Here is a 25977-nt window from a genome sequence, read left to right as displayed (position 1 = left end):
TGTTTAATATGACTGTTGGTAGTGAAGGTCAATTATTTTAGTTGTTACTACCATCAAGCAACAAGTAATGACTATTAGACAAGAGATTGCGCTAAGTCAGTCATGCTGGCAGGTGTGCATATGTTTATAGGTTGTAAAGGCAATCTATAATAAAACATTTGCCACTCTGCCACACTTTTTGCAAACCTCAACTAGTATGTTATCGCTACCAGTGGTATTTTTCTTGTTGACTCCTTTACCATTCAGTTTCTTCACCTTTGGCAGATTTTAATATGTGTATATACAATTCCCCCCACAAACTATAGCAATTCACTATCACTTCAGTCAGAGCAGCAGGAAGCACAAATTTACTGTTTCTTAATATAAAATTCTCTATTAATGGTATTTCCCCACTCTTCCCAATCCATACCCCAGCTTTCACTGTAGATCTATCTGTAGTTGTTAAACTTTTATATATGTAGCAAAGAGTTAACATGATCTGAAATTATTTTGATAAGACAGATTGGAATTGTCACTTCATAGAAATGTTATACAACAAATATATCAGTTCTCACCTCTTTCTTAGCTTTCACCCTAAACATTTTCAAAGTTTACTCTGTGGCTGCAAAACATTAAATGAGATCAGGGTTTGCCCAAGGTTGGAAATACATACCACTAGTGGTAACTGAGACGGTTTCAGAGGTTATGTAGACAAACATTTTTTATTTTAATAGAAACATCTTTATAACAATGGGTATTAAAATTACATTTCATTAAATTATTATTATAAAACAGCTAGCAAACCCACACTTTCAGAGCCTTGATTGGTTACGACAACAGTATGCACATTTGATAAAAAATTGTGAAGGTTACTATTAAATGACAAGTTTAGGCAACACTAATTTAGACTAAAATGCCATGTATTGCCTCTGCATTTTGATCATTCTTACTGAGGCAGAAAACTGCCTTACCTGAGAAATCAACAGCACAGACACCATATTGGTGGTAGCCCTTTAATATCGACAATGGTTTAATGGTCTCTGTGTCCCATATGTGAACTGAGGGATCCCTACCTACCTAAAATAGAAAGAATTATAAAAGTCATTTTATGCAATTAAATTGTTTATTTTCATATCTATAAAAGGAAAACAGGAGATTTAACAACCTTTGTCATATTTGCTATAAATATTTATCAAATAAAAAGTATAAAGCAGACTGTATACGTGATCAACATTTTTCCCTTACATTTGTTGAAAAGCTAATGAGACTAGGCTCAGTGTTTCAAGGAATGTTCTACAACTACGTAGCTCCTAAACCTTATCCTATACTTCATCAATAAAGATAATGCTTACCAAGCATCTATTATTGGCAGCATTACTATGCTAGGTACAATGAGCACTAAGACAATTAGACAAATTTTGCAAACTCATTGGGAAAACGAGATATTTTCCGTTAAAATATGAACATCTGGTAATACATGCTTAATGGGGATGAAAAGGTTGTAGAGAAAATCTTCATGGAAGAGATGCTACTTGACGTGGGCCTTCAAAGAGTGTAGGTCTTAGATAAAAAGAGAAGTAAGCAAGTATATTCTAGGCTAGGATAATAGTGTAAACAAAATACAGAGGGGTTAAAGCGCCAAGCAGGTTAACACAACTTAATTCTTTATTCCTTTAGACTCAAGTAATCACTTTCTTTATACAGATTAAGAGATATAATAACTTTGCTTATGAAAGCAATTCCTGAAATAACTAACATAGCTGCCAATTACTGTTAATTTTGAGATTGGTTTTATATAAAGACATAACAAAAAACAATACTGCAATCGATCAATATTTCACTAAGTTATTAACTGCTTTCCTCTGTCCTGTCATTTGTCTACAGATCTACTGTTTTCTATATAAGCTGGAGTTCTAAACCATTTTGAGTTACTTTTGGTTTAGGTTTCTCCCAGGTGATATGAATTGCACCTGTTAATAAACTTTTTGTTTTTCTCTTGTTAATCTGTTTTTTTTCTTTGGCTGTGCCTCATGGGTTGTGGGATCTTAGTTCCCCGACCAGGGATCAAACCTGGGTCCCCTGCAGTGGAAGTGCAGTGTCCCAACCACTGGACCACCAGCGAATTCCCCTAATCTGTCTTTCTGTTAGAGTTCTGGCTAAAAGTCTAGCAGAGGAAGAGGTCATTGGGTATCCAGGGATGTCCTGTGGGCATACTGACTTATAGTTTAATTTGGCCCAAACTCCCTAAAATTCCAGAATTATGGTAGTAAATGACCAGTTTTTACAGTCTTCATTCCAGTAGTAGCAGAATAATGTCCAAACTCCTTGCAACAGCACAATGGGTACATAATCGTGTTTTAAGAGGAACCATTTATATAAACTAAAGGTGAAAGTAAATGGTGCCCCTGAGGCCTCTGCCAGCCCATTTAATTCGTTCTTCCGCTAATGTCCATCATGCACTCTAAGATTTGAATACTTTGCGTTGCTCACAGTTATTTAAAGAAGTTGTATTTTTATTTTTTTATTTTTTCCCCCACTGTTACACGTGATATGACACACTTAAAATACATTCCCCAACCTCCCCTCTATCAGGTAAACTACTCAGCTCAAATGTCATCTTCTCTATGAGGGTTTCCCTGATTCCACTAGGCACAATATATCAGTCCTTTATAATATTTCAAGAGAGCTTTATACATATCTCTAGCCTAGTGGTTCTCAGCAGGGGGTGACTTGCCTCCCAAAGGCTGTCTGGAGACATTTTTGGTTGTCACAGCTGGGGTGGGTGGTGTTAACTGGCCTCTAGTCCGTAGAGGCCAGAGATGCTGCTAAACATCCTACAATGCACAGGATGGCATTATACACAAAAATGCAATTATCTTTACAATAAAGAATTATCTGGCCCAAAATGTCAACAGTGCCAAGGTAAGAAGCCCTGATCTATACTTATGACACTGTATCACAATTTTCTTGCGTGTTTGTCTTCCCCCACAGAGTATGAATGTTTTACCATGGCAAGGTGTTTTATTTATATTCCCAGAGTCTTTCCTGGTACACAGCACATGCTCTATGAATGTTTCTGAATGAATAGAAGAAAGGAGGGAGAAAAGGAGGGAAGGAAAGGAAGGAGAAAAGGAAAGAGTCAGGGGAGGTACAAACAGAGTGAGGGAAGATGGGAGAAAGAAAAAGGGAAGAGCTTTCTCTCCTTTCAGGGAAGCTACATAGGATGATGCAAGTTTCCCACCCCCACCCTCAATATATCCCAGAAGGTATACTTACACAGTATTTAAAGCCAAACAGACTAAGGGCTTTAGGCTTTACCACTTATTAGCTGACAGATCTTTGAGAAAATTATCTAATTTCTTTAAACCTAAACTTCTTCATTTATAAACTGGGGGAAATGGTTTTACTCTCATAGAGATGAGGTGAGAATAAAATAAATATACATTAAGAAACTAGTAAAGTGCTTACACACAGTGAGAATTTATAAATATCACCCTTTCCCTTCCTTCTCTAAGAATATCCATATAGAGAGGTATCAGTTATGACTTTTCTCCATGTTTTCTACTTTGGTAAACCCGAATATGTTACTATCATGATTGTAAAATAAAAACATAGTCATCCTGTTTGTCACAGAACATTTCTTAGATAACTTATATTATTTAAAATAATTAAAAAAACAGATTTCTAGTCTTTATGGTTTTTGTAATTTTTACTCATAAATTTAAAAAATTAATATTATCCTGACAGAAAGGTGTCAAGCCAGAGGTCATAGTTCCAAATTCAAATTACAATAAGTAAAACAATAAAACTCTAAGGAAAACTATAAGAAAAAAGTTTTATTTGTAATATGAAAATAAAATCCCATTCTAAAGAATTCTTCATTTCCTAGAATACAAAAGATAAGGAAAAAAATGGACTAACTTAACTTTAAACCCAAACGAAGGTCTAACCTATCTGGGCTGTTGTCGCATAGTCTTTCAAAGGACCTACCTGGCCTGTTGCCACATAGTCTTTCACAGGATGAATAGCCAGGCAGAGAATATCATCATCGTGACCCAGGTAAAAGCGCTGTGTGTTCTGTTGTCGATTATAAATGACACCCACTGCTGCCACATGGTACACAATTTCACCAATTTGAGTATAGAACAGATTACTTCGACAGTCATACCCTCTGTAACTAAATATAGAAAAATCATATAACATTAACTTTGGCCTTTTACTGATAAATATGGACTATACAGAGGACATTCAATTTCCAGCTTTACAAGATACTGAACAATTTTAAAAAATACAAATATCTCAGATCCCATAAACTTTTGTGAACTGCTCTGATTACAAATAGCTAAATCCAAGCATAATACTAAATTTGTATACTATAAAGCAAAAGTTCCTTTTTTACAAGTGAAAGGGTATAGAAAAGAATATATATTTGTATTTGTTTGTACTATATTATACATAAATATTTCTGAAACTAGGTAACAGTGATTCCCTTTGGGTGGGGGGGAAATGATGGCTGGGAGGGCAGAGGTAGGAAGATGATTTTCAGAGTGTATCCTTTTATACACACTGTTCAACCATGAGAATAAAATATATCAATATATATTACAAAAATAAGTTTTAACAACAATTTAAAAATATTATACACATCCAGAAAACAAGTAGTCAAATCCCCTCAAAAATGATCAATATAGATAAAATAGATAACTAATAAGGACCTACTGAATAGCAGCACAGGGAACACTACTTAATACTCTGTAATGGCCTATATGGGAAAAGACTCTAAAAAAGAGTGGATATATGTATATGTACAACTGAGTCACTCTGCTATACACCTGAAACTAAAACAACATTGTAAATCAACTATACTCCAATTAAAACACACACACACACACACACAAAATGCTTCCAAACAAACAAACAAAAAGAAGTACTGTCTATTTTAACACTGGAAGAAAAATATTTTTACTAAATAAATCTGTTTTTTTTTCAAATTCTTGAAAACATTATAAGCCAGGTAAGACAATGATTACTAGGTGAGGGGAAGGAAAGAGTTGGACTGGAGACTCTGTTTGTCCTGGGATAAAATGTGAGATCTGTATTGCCAGATATTCTAAGAGAATCCAGAAACTGTATTTTATTGAAATTATAATATATAGGCCAAAATGCTTAGGCCAAAACAAGCCACAATATCATTACAAATTAGACATATTTAGGGGAGATGATAATCTCTCACATTTCACTTATTTTGTTTAAAGAGATCCATTTCTATAAATATAACACTAAATTTTCATAAGACAAATTAATTTTTTCTTTAATAAATACTTATATAGTGCCAGAAAACATTCTAAGTCACCACAAGTATTGACTTATTTACTCCTCACCAGAATCCTATAAAGAAAAATACTGTTATCTCCATTTTACAGATGGTAAAACAGAAACACAGAGAGGTTAAGTGTCTTGCTCAAAGTCACATAGCTAGTAAATGTGAACCAAAATTCAAACACATAAATGAAAAGTAGTCGTTTTGTACCCGTGAACAAAGTGTAATCGAATACTATTTCCTGGAGCCCGCTCTCTTCTTTTAGAAGTACCACTTTTTTGTTTCTCTTTGTATTGTTCTTTAAGCTGAGGTAGATCTTCCGTGTAAACCTTTAAATAATGTACATAAGTAGAAATATTCTTAGAACACAAATTTATAGAGGTGTTATATATTCCTAATGTAACTTCAGACATTGTGGTTACTATGATCGCTAAAGTTTTAACAACTGTCTTCAGTAGGAAGATTCTTTATGAAATTTACTTCCTTGGAAAGACAAAGGTATTTACATTTTCTAAGTATCACACTGACAAATACACATTTAGTTTCCATGAAATTTTTATACTTCGTAAGAGAGTACTTTAAAGGAAATAAATGTAAGTGTACTGCGACAAAAAGCACATATAATATATAATACAATACAATACAGGCACAGTTAGTATATCAAGCACTTAATATAAATAACATTTTACACAAGTATACTTTAACTCTTAAAGGGGGAAACAGCCATACATTTCTTGGAAAATTAAAAACTGCAAAAGATAACAATAGATGAGTAAACAACAGGGAGCAAGATAAAGAAGAAACTAGAATTTTTCAGGAAAAAATCACGTGGTAATAAAAATTACCTGCCGACGGTAGGTGAGCTGTGTCTCTTGTTCAATTTCAGAGTCCAGTTCTGGAACATCAGACAGATCTGAATCTGATTCATCACTATTAGAGTCAGCCAGATTTTCTGTAATTTAAAAAAATGAAACATTACCTGTTTAAAGAAGATTCATTTTCAAAACAGCACAATAAAATTAATGATTAAGAGCTGACTGTGCCAACTGACATGGAGACAAGCCATAAAACAAGCAAATGAAATTACCTATTCAAGTGACACAGATGTCAGTAAACTGTACTACAGATTATCTTCCTCTCCACTCACTGCAAACTCAATAGTTCCTTTAAATCCCTTCACTGGCTCCCCAATGACCGCTACATCAAATTTAAATGTCTGTGCAAATATAAGTGAATATAACCTATAATTAACATGAAAAATAGCTAGAAAATACCATAATGCAACAGATGAACTGACATTAGATAATTTTTCTTTGTCAAAAAAACCATACTGAAACCTAGATACCCATCTCCCAGAGAATATATTAAATGTTTGTTTTACTAATGCATGTTTTTTACTCATCATTTGATAGATGAAAGTGTAACCAAAAGTACTTTGTAGTCCATGCTCTGTGACAACTGAGTTTAAACATATAGACCTAATATTTTATTTAAAATTTCCACTAATAATAATAATCTATACTGTTAACATACGAGGCTTGTGTATGTTTCAAGAGTAAAATTGTTATTTGGGGGTTACTGAAGAGTTATTTGACAGAGAAATTGTTTAGGCAGTGTGTTCTACTCACCTTGGGGTGCTATGTGAAGAGCATCTTTTAGTTTTCTTTCAGGAATAAATTTCCACTGAAAGACAGAGTGATCTGCTCCACCAATAGAAATAACCCACTGATAATCATGTGACCATCTGACATTAGTTACATGAGCTGAATGGCCAATGTATTTTTTAAACTTGGCCCCTATAACAAAAATATACCTTTAAATTGATAAACAAATGCCAATACACACACACAAAAACACTATAAACAACAATTTCTATACCTGAACCAATGCATCCTATTTCTATTACCTTAATTATGATGAACGGGGAAAAATGTTAATTCAAAAATTCACTGAGTGAACAAATGAATGAGTGTACATCAAGGGACATAAATCTTTGCTCTACTGATTCACAATATAATTTGGTAAGAACCACAAGAGCTGTGAAGCATTATCTTACTGCTTTGAGAAAAGCCTGCAGCTACAAGGGGATCAATTGTTTTTATATTCAGATATTTGAATGTTTTGGCCTGACACCTTTGATCTTAAGTGATATTGACCAATCTCCTCCCCCACTATTCTCAGCCTTAGCTGCGAAGATCCTTTTAAAGCTTAAGCCATCAAGAAAATATTAGCAACATATAAAAAGGACTACACACCATAACCAAATGGGATTTATGCCAGGAATGCAAGGTTGGTTCAATATACAAAAATCAATCAATGTAATATACCATACTAACCAAAATAAAATACATCCAGTTGTCCCAACAACTATCTTTTATAGTCATTTTTTTAAACCTAAATATTTGGTATAATGTCCTTCAATGTGGGTTTATCTGATGTTTCTTCATGATTAGATTAAGATGTGTTTTTTGCACAGGCAATGTTGTGTCCTTTTGGATCCATCATTTTAAGGGGCACCACAGTTCTATCACTAGTGATGTTAAGTAGCAGCATTTGGTTAAGGTTTTATATACCAGACTTCTCCAACTGTAAAGGATTTGTTTAACTTTCTGGCTAATTTTTAAAAAATCTGTGCAATGATAGGAACCATTTTTGTGGTTCTAAGTTCAGAATACATTTTCTATATCTTGCTTAGATAAACTTGATATTTGGCAATATGTATATGTTCCTGTTAGAGTACACTAAACACAATAATGTTTGGTTTCATTTTGATAATGTTTTAGAAGTTTTATTTGAAGCTACAGAAGGCTTGTATTTCAGGATGGCAAAGATCCATCAATTACAAACTGGAGAAAAACCTTCACCTTGGCCATGAATTTAGGGATAGCCATCTAATCAAAGCATAAAAGATGTGACCCAAACTATATAGATTACAATTTACTGCTACCTGACAGTAATGTTATTTTTTTAAGAATCAATTTTTTATGTAGCTTAACAGAAGTCAGTAACTTTCTAGATGGGTAACTTGCCACAATTCACTCCACAAGTCCAATAAGGTAAAATTTAGTCCCATCCCTCTTATAAGAGAATGCATTATTTGCCTGTCAAGAGGACTCTGGCTATTACTTCCTTTGATGGGGCCCTTACATACTCTTAGGCAACAGAGAGACTTACAAGGTAAAACCAGAAATTTCAGCAAATAAAATTCCAAGTTTTTAAGGTGTACTAATTTTGTTATGTTTAGAGCAAATGAAGAAGAGTTATCTGAGCACCTATTCTAATTGACTATATTGGGTGATAGTTCCAAGAGAGGTGTAGATAATCCTATAAGGCCTTCCAAATGATTTTCTCTGTGACTTTTCAAAGATCAATTCCTCTGGAAGAACCAAGGCAATTCAACAAGAAAGCTATGGAATAAGTCTAAGGGAAGCCAGTTATTTCTAATCGAAGTGACTTTATTAATAATTATTCAATAGCCAGCACTGCTTATCTAACTATGATAAACAGTTTATCTTAAAAGTAAACCTAGATATCACATCTTTTAAGAAGTGACCATGACTCACCAAGACCAATCATATCCTCTTATCATGCTTCCAGAATTCCCTGTTATTACCCCATGTATTTATAACACTCAAATGTAATAGTCTAGGGAAGGCGGAAGATGGCGGAAGAGTAAGACGCGGAGATCACCTTCCTCCCCACAGATACACCAGAAATACATCTACACGTGGAACAACTCCTACAGAACACCTACTGAAGGCTGGCAGAAGACCTCAGACCTCCCAAAAGGCAAGAAACTCCCCACGTACCTGGGTAGGGCAAAAGAAAAAACAGAGACAAAAGAATAGGGACGGCACCTGCACCAGTGGGAGGGAGCTGTGAAGGAGGAAAAGTTTCCACACTCTAGGAAGCCCCTTCGCGGGCGGAGACTGCGGGAGGCGGAGGGGGGAGCTTCGAAGCTGCGGAGTGCACAGCAACGGGTGCGGAGGGCAAAGCGGGGAGATTCCCGCACAGAGGATCGGTGCCGACCGGCACTCACCAGCCCGAGAGGCTTGTCTGCTCACCCGCCAGGGCGGGCGGGGCTGAGAGCTGAGGCCTGAGCGCAGGGAGAGGACTGGGGATGGCGGCTTGAACATAGCCTGAAGGGGTTAGTGCACCACAGCTAGCCGGGAGGGAGTCCGGGGGAAAGCCTGCACCAGCAGAAGAGGCAGGAGACTTTTCCTTCCCTCTTTGTTTCCTGGGGCGTGAGGAGAGGGGTTTAAGAACGCTGCTTAAAGGAACTCCAGAGACGGGCGCGAGCCGCGGCTAAAAGCGCGAACCCCAGAGACGGGCGCGAGCCGCGGCTGAAAGCGCGGACCCCAGAGACGGGCGCGAGCCGCGGCTGAAAGCGCGGAATCCAGAGACGGGCGCGAGCCGCGGCTGAAAGCGCGGAATCCAGAGACGGGCGCGAGCCGCGGCTGAAAGCGCGGAATCCAGAGACGGGCGCGAGCCGCGGCTGAGGGCGCGGACTCCAGAGACGGGCGCAAGCCGCGGCTAAAAGCGCGGACCCCAGAGGCGGGCGGGAGACGTTAAGGCTGCTGCTGCCGCCACCAAGGGGCCTGTGTGCGAGCACAGGTCACTCTCCACACCCCTCGTCCGCGGAGCCTGTGCAGCCCGCCACTGCCGGGTTCCCGGGATCCAGGGACAACTTCCCCGGGAGAGCGCACAGCGCGCCTCAGGCTGGTGCAAAGTCACGCCGGCCTTTGCCACCGCAGGCCCGCCCCGCACTCTGTGCCCCTCCGTCCCCGCCGGCCTGAGTGCGCCAGAGCCCCCAATCAGCGGCTCTTTTAACCCCATCCTGTCTGAGCAAAAAACAGACGCCCTCCAGCGATCTACACGCAGTGGCAGGGCCAAATCCAAAGCTTAGCCCTGGGAGCTGTGAGAACAAAGAAGAGAAAGGGAAATCCCTCCCAGCAGCCTCAGAAGCAGCGGATTAAAGCTCCACAATCAACTTGATGTACCCTGCATCTGTGGAATACCTGAATAGACAACCAATCATCCCCAATTAAGGAAATGGACTTTAGGAGCAAGATCTATGATTTTTTCCCCTTTCCTCTTTTTGTGAATGTGTATGTGTATGCTTCTGTGTGAGATCTTGTCTGTATAGTCTTGCTTCCACCATTTGTCCTAGGGTTCTATCCGTCCATGTTTTTTTTTTAATTTTTTTTCTTAATAATTAATTTTAATAACCTTATTATACTTTACCTTCGTTCTTTCTTTCTTTCTTTCCGTCCTTCCTTCCCTCCTTTAGACAACGAATCATCCCAAATTGAGGAGGTGGTCTCTGACAGCAAGATTTAGGATTTTTCCCCATTTACCTCTTTTAGTGAGGGTGTATGTGTATGCTTCTGTGTAAGATTTTGTCTGTATAGCTTTGCTTCCAACATTTGTCCTAGGTTCTTTCCGTCCCTTTTTTTTTTTTTTTTTTTCTAAATAAGAAGTTTTTAATTCAATAACTTTATTATACTGTATTTTATTTTTACTGTATCTTCTTTCTTTCTGTCTTTTTTCCTTCTTTCCCTCCTTGCTTCCTCCCTCCCTCCCTCCCTCCTTTCTTTCCTTCTTGCCTTCTTTCCTTCTTTGCTTCTTTCTTTCTTTCTTCCTTCCTTCCTACCCTCCTTTCCTTCTTTCTTTCCTCATACTTCTACTAATTCCCTCTACTTTTTCTCCCTTTTATCCTGAGCCTGTGGATGAAAAGCTTTTGGTGCTCCAGCCAGGAGGCAGGGCTCTGCCTCTGAGGTAGGACAGCCAACTTCAGGACACTGATCAACAAGAGACCTCCCAGCTCCACATAATATCAAACGGCGAAAATCTCCCAGAGACCTCCATCTTAACACCAGCACCCAGCTTCACTCAACGACCAGCAAGCTACAGTGCTGGAAAACCTATGCCAAACAACTAGCAAAACAGGAACACAACCCCACCCATTAGCAGAGAGGCTGCCTAAAATCATAATAAGGCCACAGACACCCCCAAACACACCACCAGACGTGAACCTGCCCACTAGAGAGACAAGATCCAGCCTCATCCACCACAACACAGGCACTAGCCCCCTCCACCAGGAAGCCTACACAACCCACTGAACCAACCTTAGCCACTAGAGACAGACATCAAAAACAGGAGGAACCACAAACCTGCAGCCTGCAAAAAGGAGACCCCAAACACAGTAAGATAAGCAAAATGAGAAGACAGAAAAACACACAGCAGATAAAGGAGCAAGATAAAAATGCACCAGACCTAACAAATGAAGAGGAAGTAGGCAGTCTACCTGAAAGAGAATTCAGAATAATGATAGTAAGGTTGATCCGAAATCTTGGAGATAGAATGGACAATAGATTGGACAAAATGCAAGAATCAGTTAACAAGGACCTAGAAGAACTAAAGATGAAACAAGCAACGATGAACAACACAATAAATGAAATTAAAAGTACTCTAGATGGGATCAATAGCAGAATAACTGAGGCAGAAGAACGGATAAGTGACCTGGAAGATAAAATAGTGGAAATAACTACTGCAGAGCAGAATAAAGAAAAAAGAATGAAAAGAACTGAGGACAGTCTCAGAGACCTCTGGGACAACATTAAACGCACCAACATTCGAATTATAGGGGTTCCAGAAGAAGAAGAGAAAAAGAAAGGGACTGAGAAAATATTTGAAGAGATTATAGTTGAAAACTTCCCTAATATGGGAAAGGAAATAGTTAATCAAGTCCAGGAAGCACAGAGAGTCCCATACAAGATAAATACAAGGAGAAATACGCCAAGACACATATTAATCAAACTGTCAAAAATTAAATACAAAGAAAGCATATTAAAAGCAGCAAGGGAAAAACAACAAATAACACATAAGGGAATCCCCATAAGGTTAACAGCTGATCTCTCAGCAGAAACCCTACAAGCCAGAAGGGAGTGGCAGGACATACTGAAAGTGATGAAGGAGAAAAACATGCAGCCAAGACTACTCTACCCAGCAAGGATCTCATTCAGATTTGATGGAGAAATTAAAACCTTTACAGACAAGCAAAAGCTGAGAGAGTTCAGCACCACCAAACCAGCTTTACAACAAATGCTAAAGGATCTTCTCTAGGCAAGAAACACAAGAGAAGGAAAAGACCTATAATAACGAACCCAAAACAATTTAGAAAATGGGAATAGGAACATACATATCGATAATTACCTTAAATGTAAATGGACTAAATGCTCCCACCAAAAGACACAGATTGGCTGAATGGATACAAAAACAAGACCCTTATATATGCTGTCTACAAGAGACCCACTTCAGGCCTAGAGACACATACAGACTGAAAGTAAGGGGATGGAAAAAGATATTCCATGCAAATGGAAGCCAAAAGAAAGCTGGAGTAGCAATTCTCATATCAGACAAAATAGACTTTAAAATAAGGACTATTAAAAGAGACAAAGAAGGACACTACATAATGATCAAGGGATCGATCCAAGAAGAAGATATAACAATTGTAAATATTTATGCACCCAACATAGGAGCACCTCAATACATAAGGCAAATACTAACAGCCATAAAAGGGGAAATCGACAGTAACACATTCATAGTAGGGGACTTAAACACCCCACTTTCACCCATGGATAGATCATCCAAAATGAAAATAAATAAGGAAACACAAGCTTTAAATGATACATTAAACAAGATGGACTTAATTGATATTTATAGGACACTCCATCCAAAAACAACAGAATACACATTTTTCTCAAGTGCTCATGGAACATTCTCCAGGATAGATCATATCTTAGGTCACAAATCAAGCCTTGGGAAATTTAAGAAAATTGAAATTGTATCAAGTATCTTTTCTGACCACAACGCCATGAGACTAGATATCAATTACAGGAAAAGATCTGTAAAAAATACAAACACATGGAGGCTAAACAATACACTACTTAATAATGAAGAGATCACTGAAGAAATCAAAGAGGAAATCAAAAAATACCTAGAAACAAATGACAATGGAGACACAACGACCCAAAACCTGTGGGATGCAGCAAAAGCAGTTCTAAGGGGGAAGTTTATAGCAATACAAGCCCACCTTAAGAAGCAGGAAACATCTCGAATAAACAACCTAACCTTGCACCTCAAGCAATTAGAGAAAGAAGAACAAAAAAACCCCAAAGCTAGCAGAAGGAAAGAAATCATAAAAATCAGATCAGAAATAAATGAAAAAGAAATGAAGGAAACAATAGCAAAGATCAATAAAACTAAAAGCTGGTTCTTTGAGAAGATAAACAAAATAGATAAACCACTAGCCAGACTCATCAAGAAAAAAAGGGAGAAGACTCAAATCAATAGAATTAGAAATGAAAAAGGAGAGGTAACAACTGACACTGCAGAGATAAAAGAGATCATGAGAGATTACTACAAGCAACTCTATGCCAATAAAATGGACAATCTGGAAGAAATGGACAAATTCTTAGAAATGCACAACCTGCCAAGACTGAATCAGGAAGAAATAGAAAATATGAACAGACCAATCACAAGCACTGAAATTGAAACTGTGATTAAAAATCTTCCAACAAAGAAAAGCCCAGGACCAGATGGCTTCACAGGCGAATTCTATCAAACATTTAGAGAAGAGCTAACACCTATCCTTCTCAAACTCTTCCAAAATATAGCAGAGGGAGGACCACTCCCTAACTCCTTCTACGAGGCCACCATCACCTTGATACCAAAACCAGACAAGGATGTCACAAAGAAAGAAAACTACAGGCCAATATCACTGATGAACATAGATGCAAAAATCCTCAACAAAATACTAGCAAACAGAATCCAACAGCACATTAAAAGGATCATACACCATGATCAAGTGGGGTTTATTCCAGGAATGCAAGGATTCTTCAATATACGCAAATCTATCAATGTGATAAACCATATTAACAAATTGAAGGAGAAAAACCATATGATCATCTCAATAGATGCAGAGAAAGCTTTTGACAAAATTCAACACCCATTTATGATAAAAACCCTGCAGAAAGTAGGCATAGAGGGAACTTTCCTCAACATAATAAAGGCCATATATGACAAGCCCACAGCAAACATCATCCTCAATGGTGAAAATCTGAAAGCATTTCCACTAAGATCAGGAACAAGACAAGGTTGCCCACTCTCACCACTATTATTCAACATTGTTTTGGAAGTTTTAGCCACAGCAATCAGAGAAGAAAAGGAAATAAAAGGAATCCAAATTGGAAAAGAAGAAGTAAAGCTGTCACTGTTTGCAGATGACATGATCCTATACATAGAGAACCCTAAAGATGCTACCAGAAAACTACTAGAGCTAATCAATGAATTTGGTAAAGTGGCAGGATACAAAATTAATGCACAGAAATCTCTGGCATTCCTATATACTAATGATGAAAAATCTGAAAGTGAAATCAAGAAAACACTCCCATTTACCATTGCAACCAAAAGAATAAAATATCTAGGAATAAACCTACCTAAGGAGACAAAAGACCTGTATGCAGAAAATTATAAGACACTGATGAAAGAAATTAAAGATGATATAAATAGATGGAGAGATATACCATGTTCTTGGATTGGAAGAATCAACATTGTGAAAATGACTCTACTACCCAAAGCAATCTATAGATTCAATGCAATCCCTATCAAACTACCACTGGCATTTTTCACAGAACTAGAACAAAAACTTTCACAATTTGTATGGAAACACAAAAGACCCCGAATAGCCAAAGCAATCTTGAGAACGAAAGAAGGAACTGGAGGAATCAGGCTCCCTGACTTCAGACTATACTACAAAGCTACAGTCATCAAGACAGTATGGTACTGGCACAAAAACAGAAAGATAGATCAATGGAACAGGATAGAAAGCCCAGAGATAAACCCATGCACATATGGACACCTTATCTTTGATAAAGGTGGCAGTAATGTACAATGGAGAAAGGACACCCTCTTCAATAAGTGGTGCTGGGAAAACTGGACAGGTACATGTAAAAGTATGAGATTAGATCACTCCCTAACACCATACACAAAAATAAGCTCAAAATGGATTAAAGACCTAAATGTAAGGCCAGAAACTATCAAACTCTTAGAGGAAAACATAGGCAGAACACTCTATGACATAAATCAAAGCAAGATCCTTTCTGATCCACCTCCTAGAGTAATGGAAATAAAAACAAAAATAAACAAATGGGACCTAATGAAACTTCAAAGCTTTTGCACAGCAAAGGAAACCGTAAACAAGACCAAAAGACAACCCTCAGAATGGGAGAAAATATTTGCAAATGAAGCAACGGACAAAGGATTAATCTCCAAAATTTACAAGCAGCTCATGCAGCTCAATAACAAGAAAACAAACAACCCAATCCAAAAATGGGCAGAAGACCTAAATAGACATTTCTCCAAAGAAGATATACAGACTGCCAACAAACACATGAAAGAATGCTCAACATCGTTAATCATTAGAGAAATGCAAATCAAAACTACAATGAGATATCATCTCACACCAGTCAGAATGGCCATCATCAAAAAATCTAGAAACAATAAATGCTGGAGAGGGTGTGGAGAAAAGGGAACACTCTTGCACTGCTGGTGGGAATGTGAATTGGTTCAGCCACTATGGAGAACAGTATGGAGGTTCCTTAAAAAACTACAAATAGAACTACCATATGACCCAGCAATCCCACTACTGGGCATATACCCTGAGAAAACCAAAATTCAAAAAGAGTCATGTACCAAAATGTTCATTGCAGCTCTATTTACAATAGCCCGGAGATGGAAACAACCTAAGTGCCCGTCATCGGATGAATGGATAAAGAAGATGTGGCACATATATACAATGGAATATTACTCAGCCATAAAAAGAAACGAAATTGAGCTATTTGTAATGAGGTGGATAGACCTAGAGTCTGTCATACAGAGTGAAGTAAGTCAGAAAGAAAAAGACAAATACCGTATGCTAACACATATATATGGAATTTAAGAAAAAAATGTCATGAAGAACCTAGGGGTAAAGCAGGAATAAAGATGCAGACCTCCTAGAGAACGGACTTGAGGTTATGGGGAGGGGGAAGGGTGAGCTATGACAGGACGAGAGAGAGTCATGGGCATATACACACTAACAAACGCAGTAAGGTAGATAGCTAGTGGGAAGCAGCCGCATGGCACAGGGATATTGGCTCGGTGCTTTGTGACAGCCTGGAGGGGTGGGATGGGGAGGGTGGGAGGGAGGGAGACGCAACAGGGAAGACATATGGGAACATATGTTTATGTATGACTGATTCACTTTGTTATAAAGCAGAAACTAACACACCATTGTAAAGCAATTATACCCTAATAAAGATGTTAAAAAAAAAAAAAAAAAAAAATGTATGACTAATAAGAACCTGCTGTATAAAAAAATAAATTAAATAAAATTCAAAAAAATTCAAAAAAAAGAAAAAAAAAAAAAAAAAAAAAAAAAAAAAAAAAAAAAAAAAAAAAAAAATGTAATAGTCTATTTACTTGTTAACTCCTCTAATAAACTATAAGCTCCTTGAGGGCAGGATTGTATCTTGTTTATCATACATCCCTAATGCCTGATACATAGCAAACATTCATTAGGTATCTGAAGAAAGGGAAAGAAAGGAAAAAAAAAAAGAAAGATCATATTTTCCCTTACTCTGCCTATACACTTGAGTTGAAATGCTAGATTGTAGAGGAGGGAAGAAGAGTAGTGAAGGAGACTGAGAGGGCATGAACTCCAACACTTACAATTCATTAAAGGGGACAAAAAGTCTGATGTAAAGAGTATTGGAGTTGAAATCAAAAGACTAGGTTTGAGTGTCATCTTGACTACTTAATAGCACAGGAGCTTGAGCACATCAGTTAACCTCTCTTAGACTCCATTTCCATTTTAGTATAAATTGGATTATAAGCTCTCAAAGTCCCTTCATTATTAAAAACTGACATATGATAGGAAATGATAAAAGAACATTTAAGGTCTAAACAGTATGTCATCAATTAGGCCTAACATCTCAGAGAAAAGATTTATCAAAGCAAGCTAGAATGGTCATAGAAGCATTCCTAATTTAAATGAGAACAGAATGATAATTCTTGGTGAGGATAAAGCAATAGACTGAAATATTTATGCTTCAATGATCCCATGTCTTTTCTAATTTATTTTAGGGTATATTTTAACACAAAGTTAATATGAGTTAAATCTCTTCAATAAATTGTAGCAATATGACAAAAGATTTTTTTCCCATTTAACAATGTTTTGATGACCTTAAAACTTCTAGATATAAAATATATGAGAATATCTTTTTTGACCCTAGTAAAAAGTAGAATTCCTTAATACATAAAACAGCATTGTTCAGAAAAAAAAAGAGAAACTGATTTGACTACACTGAAATAAAAACTAGTCGACAAAAGACATCATTAAAAAAAATAACTAACAAACTCAAAAAAAGGCATCTGTAATCCATAAAAATTACAAATCATTTGTATCTATAGTATATAAAATTATTTCTATAAAACAATAAAAGAAATAACTCTAAAACATAGGCAAAAGATATGAACTTGTGTTTGATAGAAGAGGAAATGCCGAGAATCAAAAAATATTGGAAAAGATGGTCAATCTCATTAGTAATTAGATAAATGTAAATTAAGACAATGTGACACCATTTACACCAACTAGATTTACAAAAATAAAAAGTGTGGCAATGTCAAGTGCTTAAGAGGATGTAGATCAACAGGGTTTGTAAAATGGTATAACCATTGTGGAAAACAATTTGGCATTTTCTTATAAATTCTCTATGACCCAGCAATTTCACTCCTAAGTATACATCTTTGGAAACTTGTATATCATAGCAAAAGACTAAAGAACCCAAATGTCCACTGACAGGAGAATAAACACATGAACTGTACCACATTTTCACAAGTATTTTACAGCAATGAAAAACAAATACACTAGAGCTACATGCAACAATATCTTAGAAATCTCAGAATCTTAGAAAAGCGGTGTTGAATAATTCCCCATCACAAATCTGTTTTATTGTTTGATATTTGTTTTTCCAATGAATTTTCTTCTGGAATCTAAAAAATATTTTTACCAAATAGAAATGTTCATTTGTCAATAAGTACTGAAAGAGTCTTGGCAATTATTAACAGTGATGAAGGTGTCAGATTAAAGCAACCATGCCCTCACCTCTCCATCCTCCCCCACCCCACCTTCTCACCCACCACCACAGCCTCTGTGCTGCTGCCTGGGAACAGTCTGATTATTTGAGAGATTATGGTCAAGAGCAGGAGAATCTAGAAAGAAAGAGGATAACAATGGACAAAAAAAAAAAAAAAAATAAGAGGAGTAATACTCCTTTGGCCTGGGATTTGAGGGGGCTAAATGTGGAAGAGGAACATTCTGGGCTAATCTCACACATTTTGTGCTGCAATTACAATGATTCTATAACGTAAGCTATTTCTATTATTTAACTTCTTTCCACATTTTGTAAAAGCTTCACTTCTTAGAATGTAATGGATATTACTTAAGTGGACATCTAAAGTACATTAATACATCAGACAATCTTTTCTCAAACTTAAGTTGGATCAATAGTACAACTTATTGTAATGAAATAATGTACAACTTCATAACTAATCTAAAAGAGAGTTTTTCTAGTAATACTACTAGCTTTATGCAACTATGTAAATTCAATAAATACAGAATCTTAAAATACTTCTACTAATCTTTGTCTTCTTCTCTCCCAATTACCTACCAATAGTCTCAAGCTGACTCACAAGTGCCTAGAAATAAAAACCCTTACCATAAAATAAATGTCTAACAAAAATCTAAAAAAAACAGAAAATAAGAAAAACAATTTATATTCTTGAAGCAGTAACTGAACAAGACTAACTTCTCTTAAAGACTTTGGTAAAATATTCCTACAGCAATTCAGAAGACTACTACACATTTTGTAAATGAAACAAAATTATTGAGCAACAAAAATATTGTCTTCCCTGTTGCAGAAGATAAAGCTTGTGAGTAAATCCCATGCATTTGACTATGAAAACTCAGAAAATTACTCTTTTTCTGCAGAGAGGTCAGTGTATGAAACAGTGAGTAGAAGCAATGTCTAAGATTAATATCACCATGGTTAATCTTACTAAATCTCACACCTTCTAACTAGGCAAGTATCATTTTGAGTCACAATACAATTTGTTGTGCCTGGTGACTCTCATGTCCTGGCTATGTGGTGGGATCCAGAAATACGGTACTTCAATTGCTAGAGATTTGTTAGCCTTTATTAACACCCTTAGCATTACTTATGGAGGTACTTTCACATGCACCTAGGAAGCTGACATGTTGCAGGCAGGAAGTGACAACATGGCATAGCTGGTAGGATCTGGAACTCACCACTTTACTGTAGAGATATAGCAATTACCAGTCTAGACTTCTGGGAAACTTGCGCCCTTAAGTTTAACATCAAGGGGACTACCTAAACTATTTGAATAAAACTATTTCTGCTGTTTCCAAAATTACCTTTTTACTAAATTGCATTTTAACATTTGTCCAACAGCTTTTATTAACCGGGTAAAAATCATGACTGCATCTGCTATAGATGTTGATACTCTATGAATACACTCAGTGCACCTAATATAAGGCCCTATATTATGAGAGAGTTCTTTGAAAATTAAATCTCAGAAGAAACTTGGCTTTCTCTGAGCAGTAATAAGTATGCTTTTTTTTTTTTAAATAGCTAAAGTGAAAATTATTTTGTGCCCTGCTTTATTTTATTTTTGGTTTCCAGGAAGCTCAGATTCAATTTTGATGTTTGACTACTGAAGAAGAAAATGTCAAACATTTTCTTTATCTGATTTTAATATAATATTTCTATTTATACTTCCCCTGGTATGAATTATTTACTCATATAATTATTTTAGTACTTATGGACTTGTTATAAGCTGACTCAAATACCTTCTGGAACAAGGCATGGAACAAATAAATGACTAATAGAGCATTTCATTTAATTATTCTCAGGTCTATTAACAGAATGATTAATATCATCACTTTATAAGAGATCCAAGAAAGAGAGGTGATACATATTATATATAGAAAATAACCAGTGATAAGACCACTTATTTTTCTCCCACCCCCAGTTATGAAAAATAAATGTCAAAACAATACATGTTAAGGATTTTAAGCAAAAACACACTCTCAGATAAAAACCAACAAACAAACCAATAGATTCCAAACTGTGACCTGTACTCGCACAGCTGACTACTTCATCAGAATTCTTGAGAAAATGACATAAGAAAAATGTCTCCTAAAAGATATATGTTCAACAAGTTAAATGATTAAAGATAATAAGCCATAAAAAAAGTATAACTATCACTGTATATCCCAACTATATGAAGCAATTCTGGAAGTGGGGAGAAAAATGATTCTTTAAAAAGAAAGAGGTAAAGTATTAGCCCATTTATAATATATGAATTCAAAAATAATTTTCTAATAAAAACTTCATATCCCAAAATAAATGTAACATATGACAATAATTTCTGAATTATCAAAATACTATAAATAATTCTGTTCATTTTCATGAAATCCTTCACCAAACCAACAGCACCTCTCACTGCTGTGGCCTCTCCCGTTGCGGAGCACAGGATCCGGACGTGCAGGCTCAGGGGCCATGGCTCATGGGCCCAGCCGCTCCGCGGTATGTGGGATCTTCCCGGACCGGGGCACGAACCCGTGTCCCCTGCATCGGCAGGCAGACTCTCAACCACTGTGCCACCAGGAAAGCCCAGAACTTAAGTCTTTTATAAGACAGAGGTTAATTAATAATATTTTGAAAGAAAAGATACCTTTTCTTAAACAAGGATATCGAAATAATTTTACAATTCCATAGTCATCAGCTGTAACTAAAACTTGGCCAGTATAGTTTCCATCTACTGAGTTTATATCATTGATATCTGAATACTTGGGCCAAATTCCATTTACTTCAAGGCCTGAAACACATGTCCATGAAGCCCAATGAACACCTTTTATTTCTTCTTTATTTGTCACTTCTTTTCCTCCTAAAAATAAATCACAGTATTAATTTAAGAAGTTATTTCCTTTGATTTTTACTCAAGCATAAACTGTACTGATAACATGGTAAACTCCAAAATTTAAATATCTTCTCCATCCTGTTAAAGGATAATACATGAATAGGTAAGTGAATATAGTAAGGAAAGGAGGAAATTAAGTGCAAGGAGTTGTTAAAAAGCCACTACCAAAATTATGCTGATTCAGAGACATACAGATTTGATGATGATGTAGCTTAGCAGGTTCATGCATGTGGACAGTAAAACTGAACCCTATTAAAATCATGCTACAGATCAGCCACAATGGGGTAAGTTAGAAGGAAAAGTAAAAGCTATACAAAAGTGGCAAATCAGATATTGAAAAAGAAACCTAAGAAGATACACAGTTGAGAAAGATAACTGAAAGGATCACAAAGGAAGGATGAGTGACAAGTAATACATTTATGTTAGGTAACAGGACTTCAGGATTCAGTCAATCTTCATTACATACAGATTGTTAATGAAAATTTTGGAGAGATGCATTAATTTAAATATGCAGCTACTCTTGTTAAATAAGCTATTTTAATATAGTGACTAATTCACTAAACATCATACTAAATAAAGGGCTGAGAGATAATATTTTGATGGTTGTTTTTATTCTTCTCTTTTTAAATCTTTGATAAAAATTCTGTTTTTCAAAATTAGTTTGTTAGCTATATTATTAATATTTGCAAAGTCTGAGATAACAACAAAAACCCAATTTATAGTCAGACATCTGTATCAGTTGTATTTAGTTAATTAGTTGTACCCATTAAAAATGGCATTTTGACTTTCTAATATACACTAGGACTTTACCATATACTACTCATATGGCATGGACTTCAACATAAAATAGGTCTTAGCTCCTCCAAGCAATTAAGTTTTAATTAAGAACCAAAAGGATTTCAAATGATAAGGCAGCCATAAAGATCACAATGCCTGAAATATTAGCTTGTATCTTCTTTGATTTCCTATAATCAAATGTAACTTACACTCTGCCTCTAATGAAATTCTAAGATATTTTAAAGAAACTAAAAATCTACAAATTATAAATAATTTATAGGAAATTTTTACCTGGCATCCTATAAAACAGTCTTTTACCATTCCCATCATTTGTTTGTAAATATCTACTGTCTGAGGACCAGTCCAAGTGAGTGATGAAACTAAGTGATCCAACACATTCCCCAAATTTTTTATAACGCTGAGAAACTCCATAAATATCAACTGAGCTGTCATTGCATCCAACAGCAAGGTAAGTTCCATCTGGTGAATATTTTAACTCATGAATTGCCTCCTTCCGATCTTTAATATGTACAACTTCCGTCATATCTCTGTAAAGAGAAAAAAAATGAGACCATAAACAAAGAAGTCACTACAGAATTAGTTCAGTTTTCAAATGTGTCTAAAATGACTGTGAGGCTGTATCAAGTATTTATAAACCATAAAACAAATGTAAATGAGACAAGTAGTATTAACTCAGGAATAATTTTGCCTAACAGAAATATATGAGGACAATATATGCTGGAAGTAGAGAAAAATGCTAAATTTCAGTTCCTAAATTACTTAATTTTAAGTAGTTCAGAGATTCATACTAAATTTCTGGAGTCATACAATAAAGGAAATAAAGTCATGGATTTTTATGATGAAGTTCCTTATAAGTACTGAGTTTATGAAAAATGCTTAATTATAAAAGCCATGATTTTCAAATTAAATTTTTGTAATGAAGCAAATGCATAAAATTGCATCCAGGAAATAAAGAAAGGAGAAATTGATTTGTATTATTTCAGTAATACATTTGAATATATATCTTTACATAGATACCACTAGTTACTTTTATTTCAACCTCTTTGACCTTTTTTAATAGAATACAAATTCTTCCCAATTAGCGACCATGTCAGCCAGCAAAGTTAAATATTTTTAATGATGCCTTATAACTGACTTTCCAGAAAAATAACAGGTACTGGTAATAGCCATAAAAATGGGTAAACACTTAGTTAAACACTACTGAGTTTCCAAACATGTGGAGTTGGTGGAGGGGCGGAGAAGAGAGAGGCAGCAAGGGAGAAGGGGCAGGAGGAAGTGAGAATTCTATTTCTAACTAGTGCCAGGGACTTTTTCCAAATAAATTTTGCATTACCCATCTGAAACGTTATCAACAGATAATTCAAGAATAAAAGCTTAAATGGTTATTTCCCAATTTTTACAGTTTCTAAATGGACAATTTAAAGCAATAAAACTCATATTTCTTTCAGTAACATTAAGTATTTAACGTTTTAGGCACATGACACACAAAGATGAACTCATCTTCTGTGAGAGACAGAGATAAAGTAATTATACTTTATAATTGAGAAAATGTAGTGAGTGCTCAAAAGGTTATGTGTGAAGTTCTATAAGAAACACTGAAAAATGGTTAAGACTAAAGGCAGGGGACTTCCCTGGTGGAACAGTGGTTAAGAATCTGCCTGCCAATGCAGGGGACACGGGTTCGATCCCTGGTCTGGGAAGATCTCACATGCCAAGGAGCAACTAAGCCCATGCACAACTACTGAGCCCACGATCTAGAGCCTTCGAGCCACAACTACTGAGCCCATGCACCACAACTACTGAAGCCCATGTGCTTTAGAGCCCGTGCATCACAACTACCAAGCCCACGCATCACAACTACTGAAGCCTGCGTGCTCTAGGGCCCACGTGCCACAACTACTGAGCCCACGTGCTGCAACTAGCCACCGCAATGAGAAGCCCACACACCACAACGAAGAGTAGCCTGGCTCGCCGCAACTAGTGAAAGCCCACGCACAGCTACAAAGACCCAGCGTGGCAATCAATCAATCAATAACTAAAAGACTAAAGGCAGGAAGGGACCAAGGAAGAGTGATACCTATTTGAGCATAAGACCTGAGGGGCTGGCTAAGTATAAAAGATTGAAGGTTTTCCAGAAAGAAGACACAGCATGAGCAATGCAAATACATGGCACATTTGAACAACGTGGATACAAGATAAGTGGGAAAAGCAGTGACTTGATGGGGTTAAAGAGATAAATTGAGGACAGTGTGTAACAGATCTGATACATTGCCAAGGAACTTGGGCTTCACCCTGGTGTTAATCATATAAAGAAAGAGACGAAAATCATCCCCTTAACTACAAAAGGGAATCAGAACAAAACAAAACAAAATAAATGAAGGAAAAAAAAGTACTTTTTAAAAGAGCTTTCCTGGTCAACGTCACTTTTGCCTTAGACTCTGCAACTTGCAAGGTCCTCTTCCTAAGCACAGAATAATGTAGCTACTTCTACCTTTCCCAGTGACTTCTTCCTTTCAGTTTTAATTTAAATCCATGCATCTTACCTCCCTTTCTTCATACCATTCATCCATCCATCCACTCAGCCATCCATTAGTACATCCAGCCATTCATCTATATCTATATGGAGCAAGATTTTTAAGAAAACATCTAAGACACTATTTGAAAGCTTTTCTTTTTTATACCTTCTTTATTAAAATATAATCATTCCAGTATCAATCATGAACATTAGTTAAAATGCTCCTGGAAAATTCTTCAGAATTATTTTGGTAATTTTTTTACAGCTTTTTTGTTCTAGGGACTTAACTGCTCCCAGTTAACAAGAGAAATAAGTGTGGATATCTGAGGCTGTCTCTTGCTTTCTACCACTGTGGCCCTGTCCACCAACCAACACACGCACACAGAGAAGAAACCAACAGTGAGGGAAAGAGATTCTGATTGACTGGTTTTATAGTACGTATTACGTTATTACATCAACACTATGAATTATAACTATCTTCTCTGACAAAGTTTCTTTGACAAATTTACAGGTAAAAAGACTATTATTAGATGAAAATGTATTGATTTCTAAAAATTCTGAATTAAGTCTTCTGGGAAACTGGTATGCAAATTCTGTGATTTCTTTAAGAAGCAGAGGGAGGTCAAAGCCTGGGAATACTCATACATTATCAGTCTGTAACACATCACAAAAGTAAAAGTACACAATATTAATAGAGCATATATATTGATAGAGCATATAACAGAAGAACCGTTCCTAGGTGAAGGTGTTAGAGGAAACAGACCAAAAGAAGTGGAGTTTAAACTTCATTCTGAGGAATTAATGGGACTTAGCTCAGCAGAAGACAGGAACTGGGAGGAAAAAGCCTACATTCCAGCAGAGCTAAAACTATGTGAAATTGCTGATGGCAAGAGAAAGCATTCAAGCTCAGCTTGAGAAGCCCAGTATAGTGGTACTGAAACAAGCAAAGGGGGCTTTGATGTGAGCCAGAGTCTCGCAAGGAAGACTAAGGGAAAATTATAAAAGTCCTCATACATCTAAAGATTTTTGGCCTTAACTTGTAAATATAAGCTAGGGTGGGATGAATCAATCAGATCACTAATCTGGTTCGAGAGTAAAAAACAAATTGAAGGAGTATAACAGCAGGATTAAGACCAATTAGAAGACTACTACAGATGGTGGTTGCTCAGACTTCAGAAAGAAGTGAAATGATCTGAAATATACAGTATTATACAATCCATACTATTATAGAGTATTTAGTATATGTTAAAGATATTATCAT

General features: G+C 36.3%; 1 protein-coding gene across 2 annotated transcripts in view; it reads right to left on the bottom strand.

Moving 5' to 3' along the window:
- EML5 (EMAP like 5) overlaps positions 1-25977 on the bottom strand; it is a gene marked incomplete at both ends in the record, with an annotated part of 169978 nt that overhangs the window by 72292 nt on the left and 71709 nt on the right. For both annotated transcript variants that reach the window (XM_082681679.1, XM_082681680.1), the window contains 7 exons: positions 951-1056; positions 3970-4156; positions 5510-5628; positions 6145-6251; positions 6928-7095; positions 21158-21370; positions 22472-22728. In XM_082681679.1, coding sequence (XP_082537805.1) covers positions 951-1056; positions 3970-4156; positions 5510-5628; positions 6145-6251; positions 6928-7095; positions 21158-21370; positions 22472-22728 — 1157 coding nt within the window. The remainder of the gene's footprint in view (positions 1-950; positions 1057-3969; positions 4157-5509; positions 5629-6144; positions 6252-6927; positions 7096-21157; positions 21371-22471; positions 22729-25977) is intronic.

Source organism: Grampus griseus (assembly GCF_964374135.1).
Source record: "Grampus griseus genome assembly, chromosome: 2".
Classification (NCBI taxonomy): Eukaryota; Metazoa; Chordata; class Mammalia; order Artiodactyla; family Delphinidae; genus Grampus; species Grampus griseus.
The sequence above is the reverse complement of the archived record's forward strand: the minus strand, read 5'-3'. Positions and strand labels throughout refer to the sequence as shown.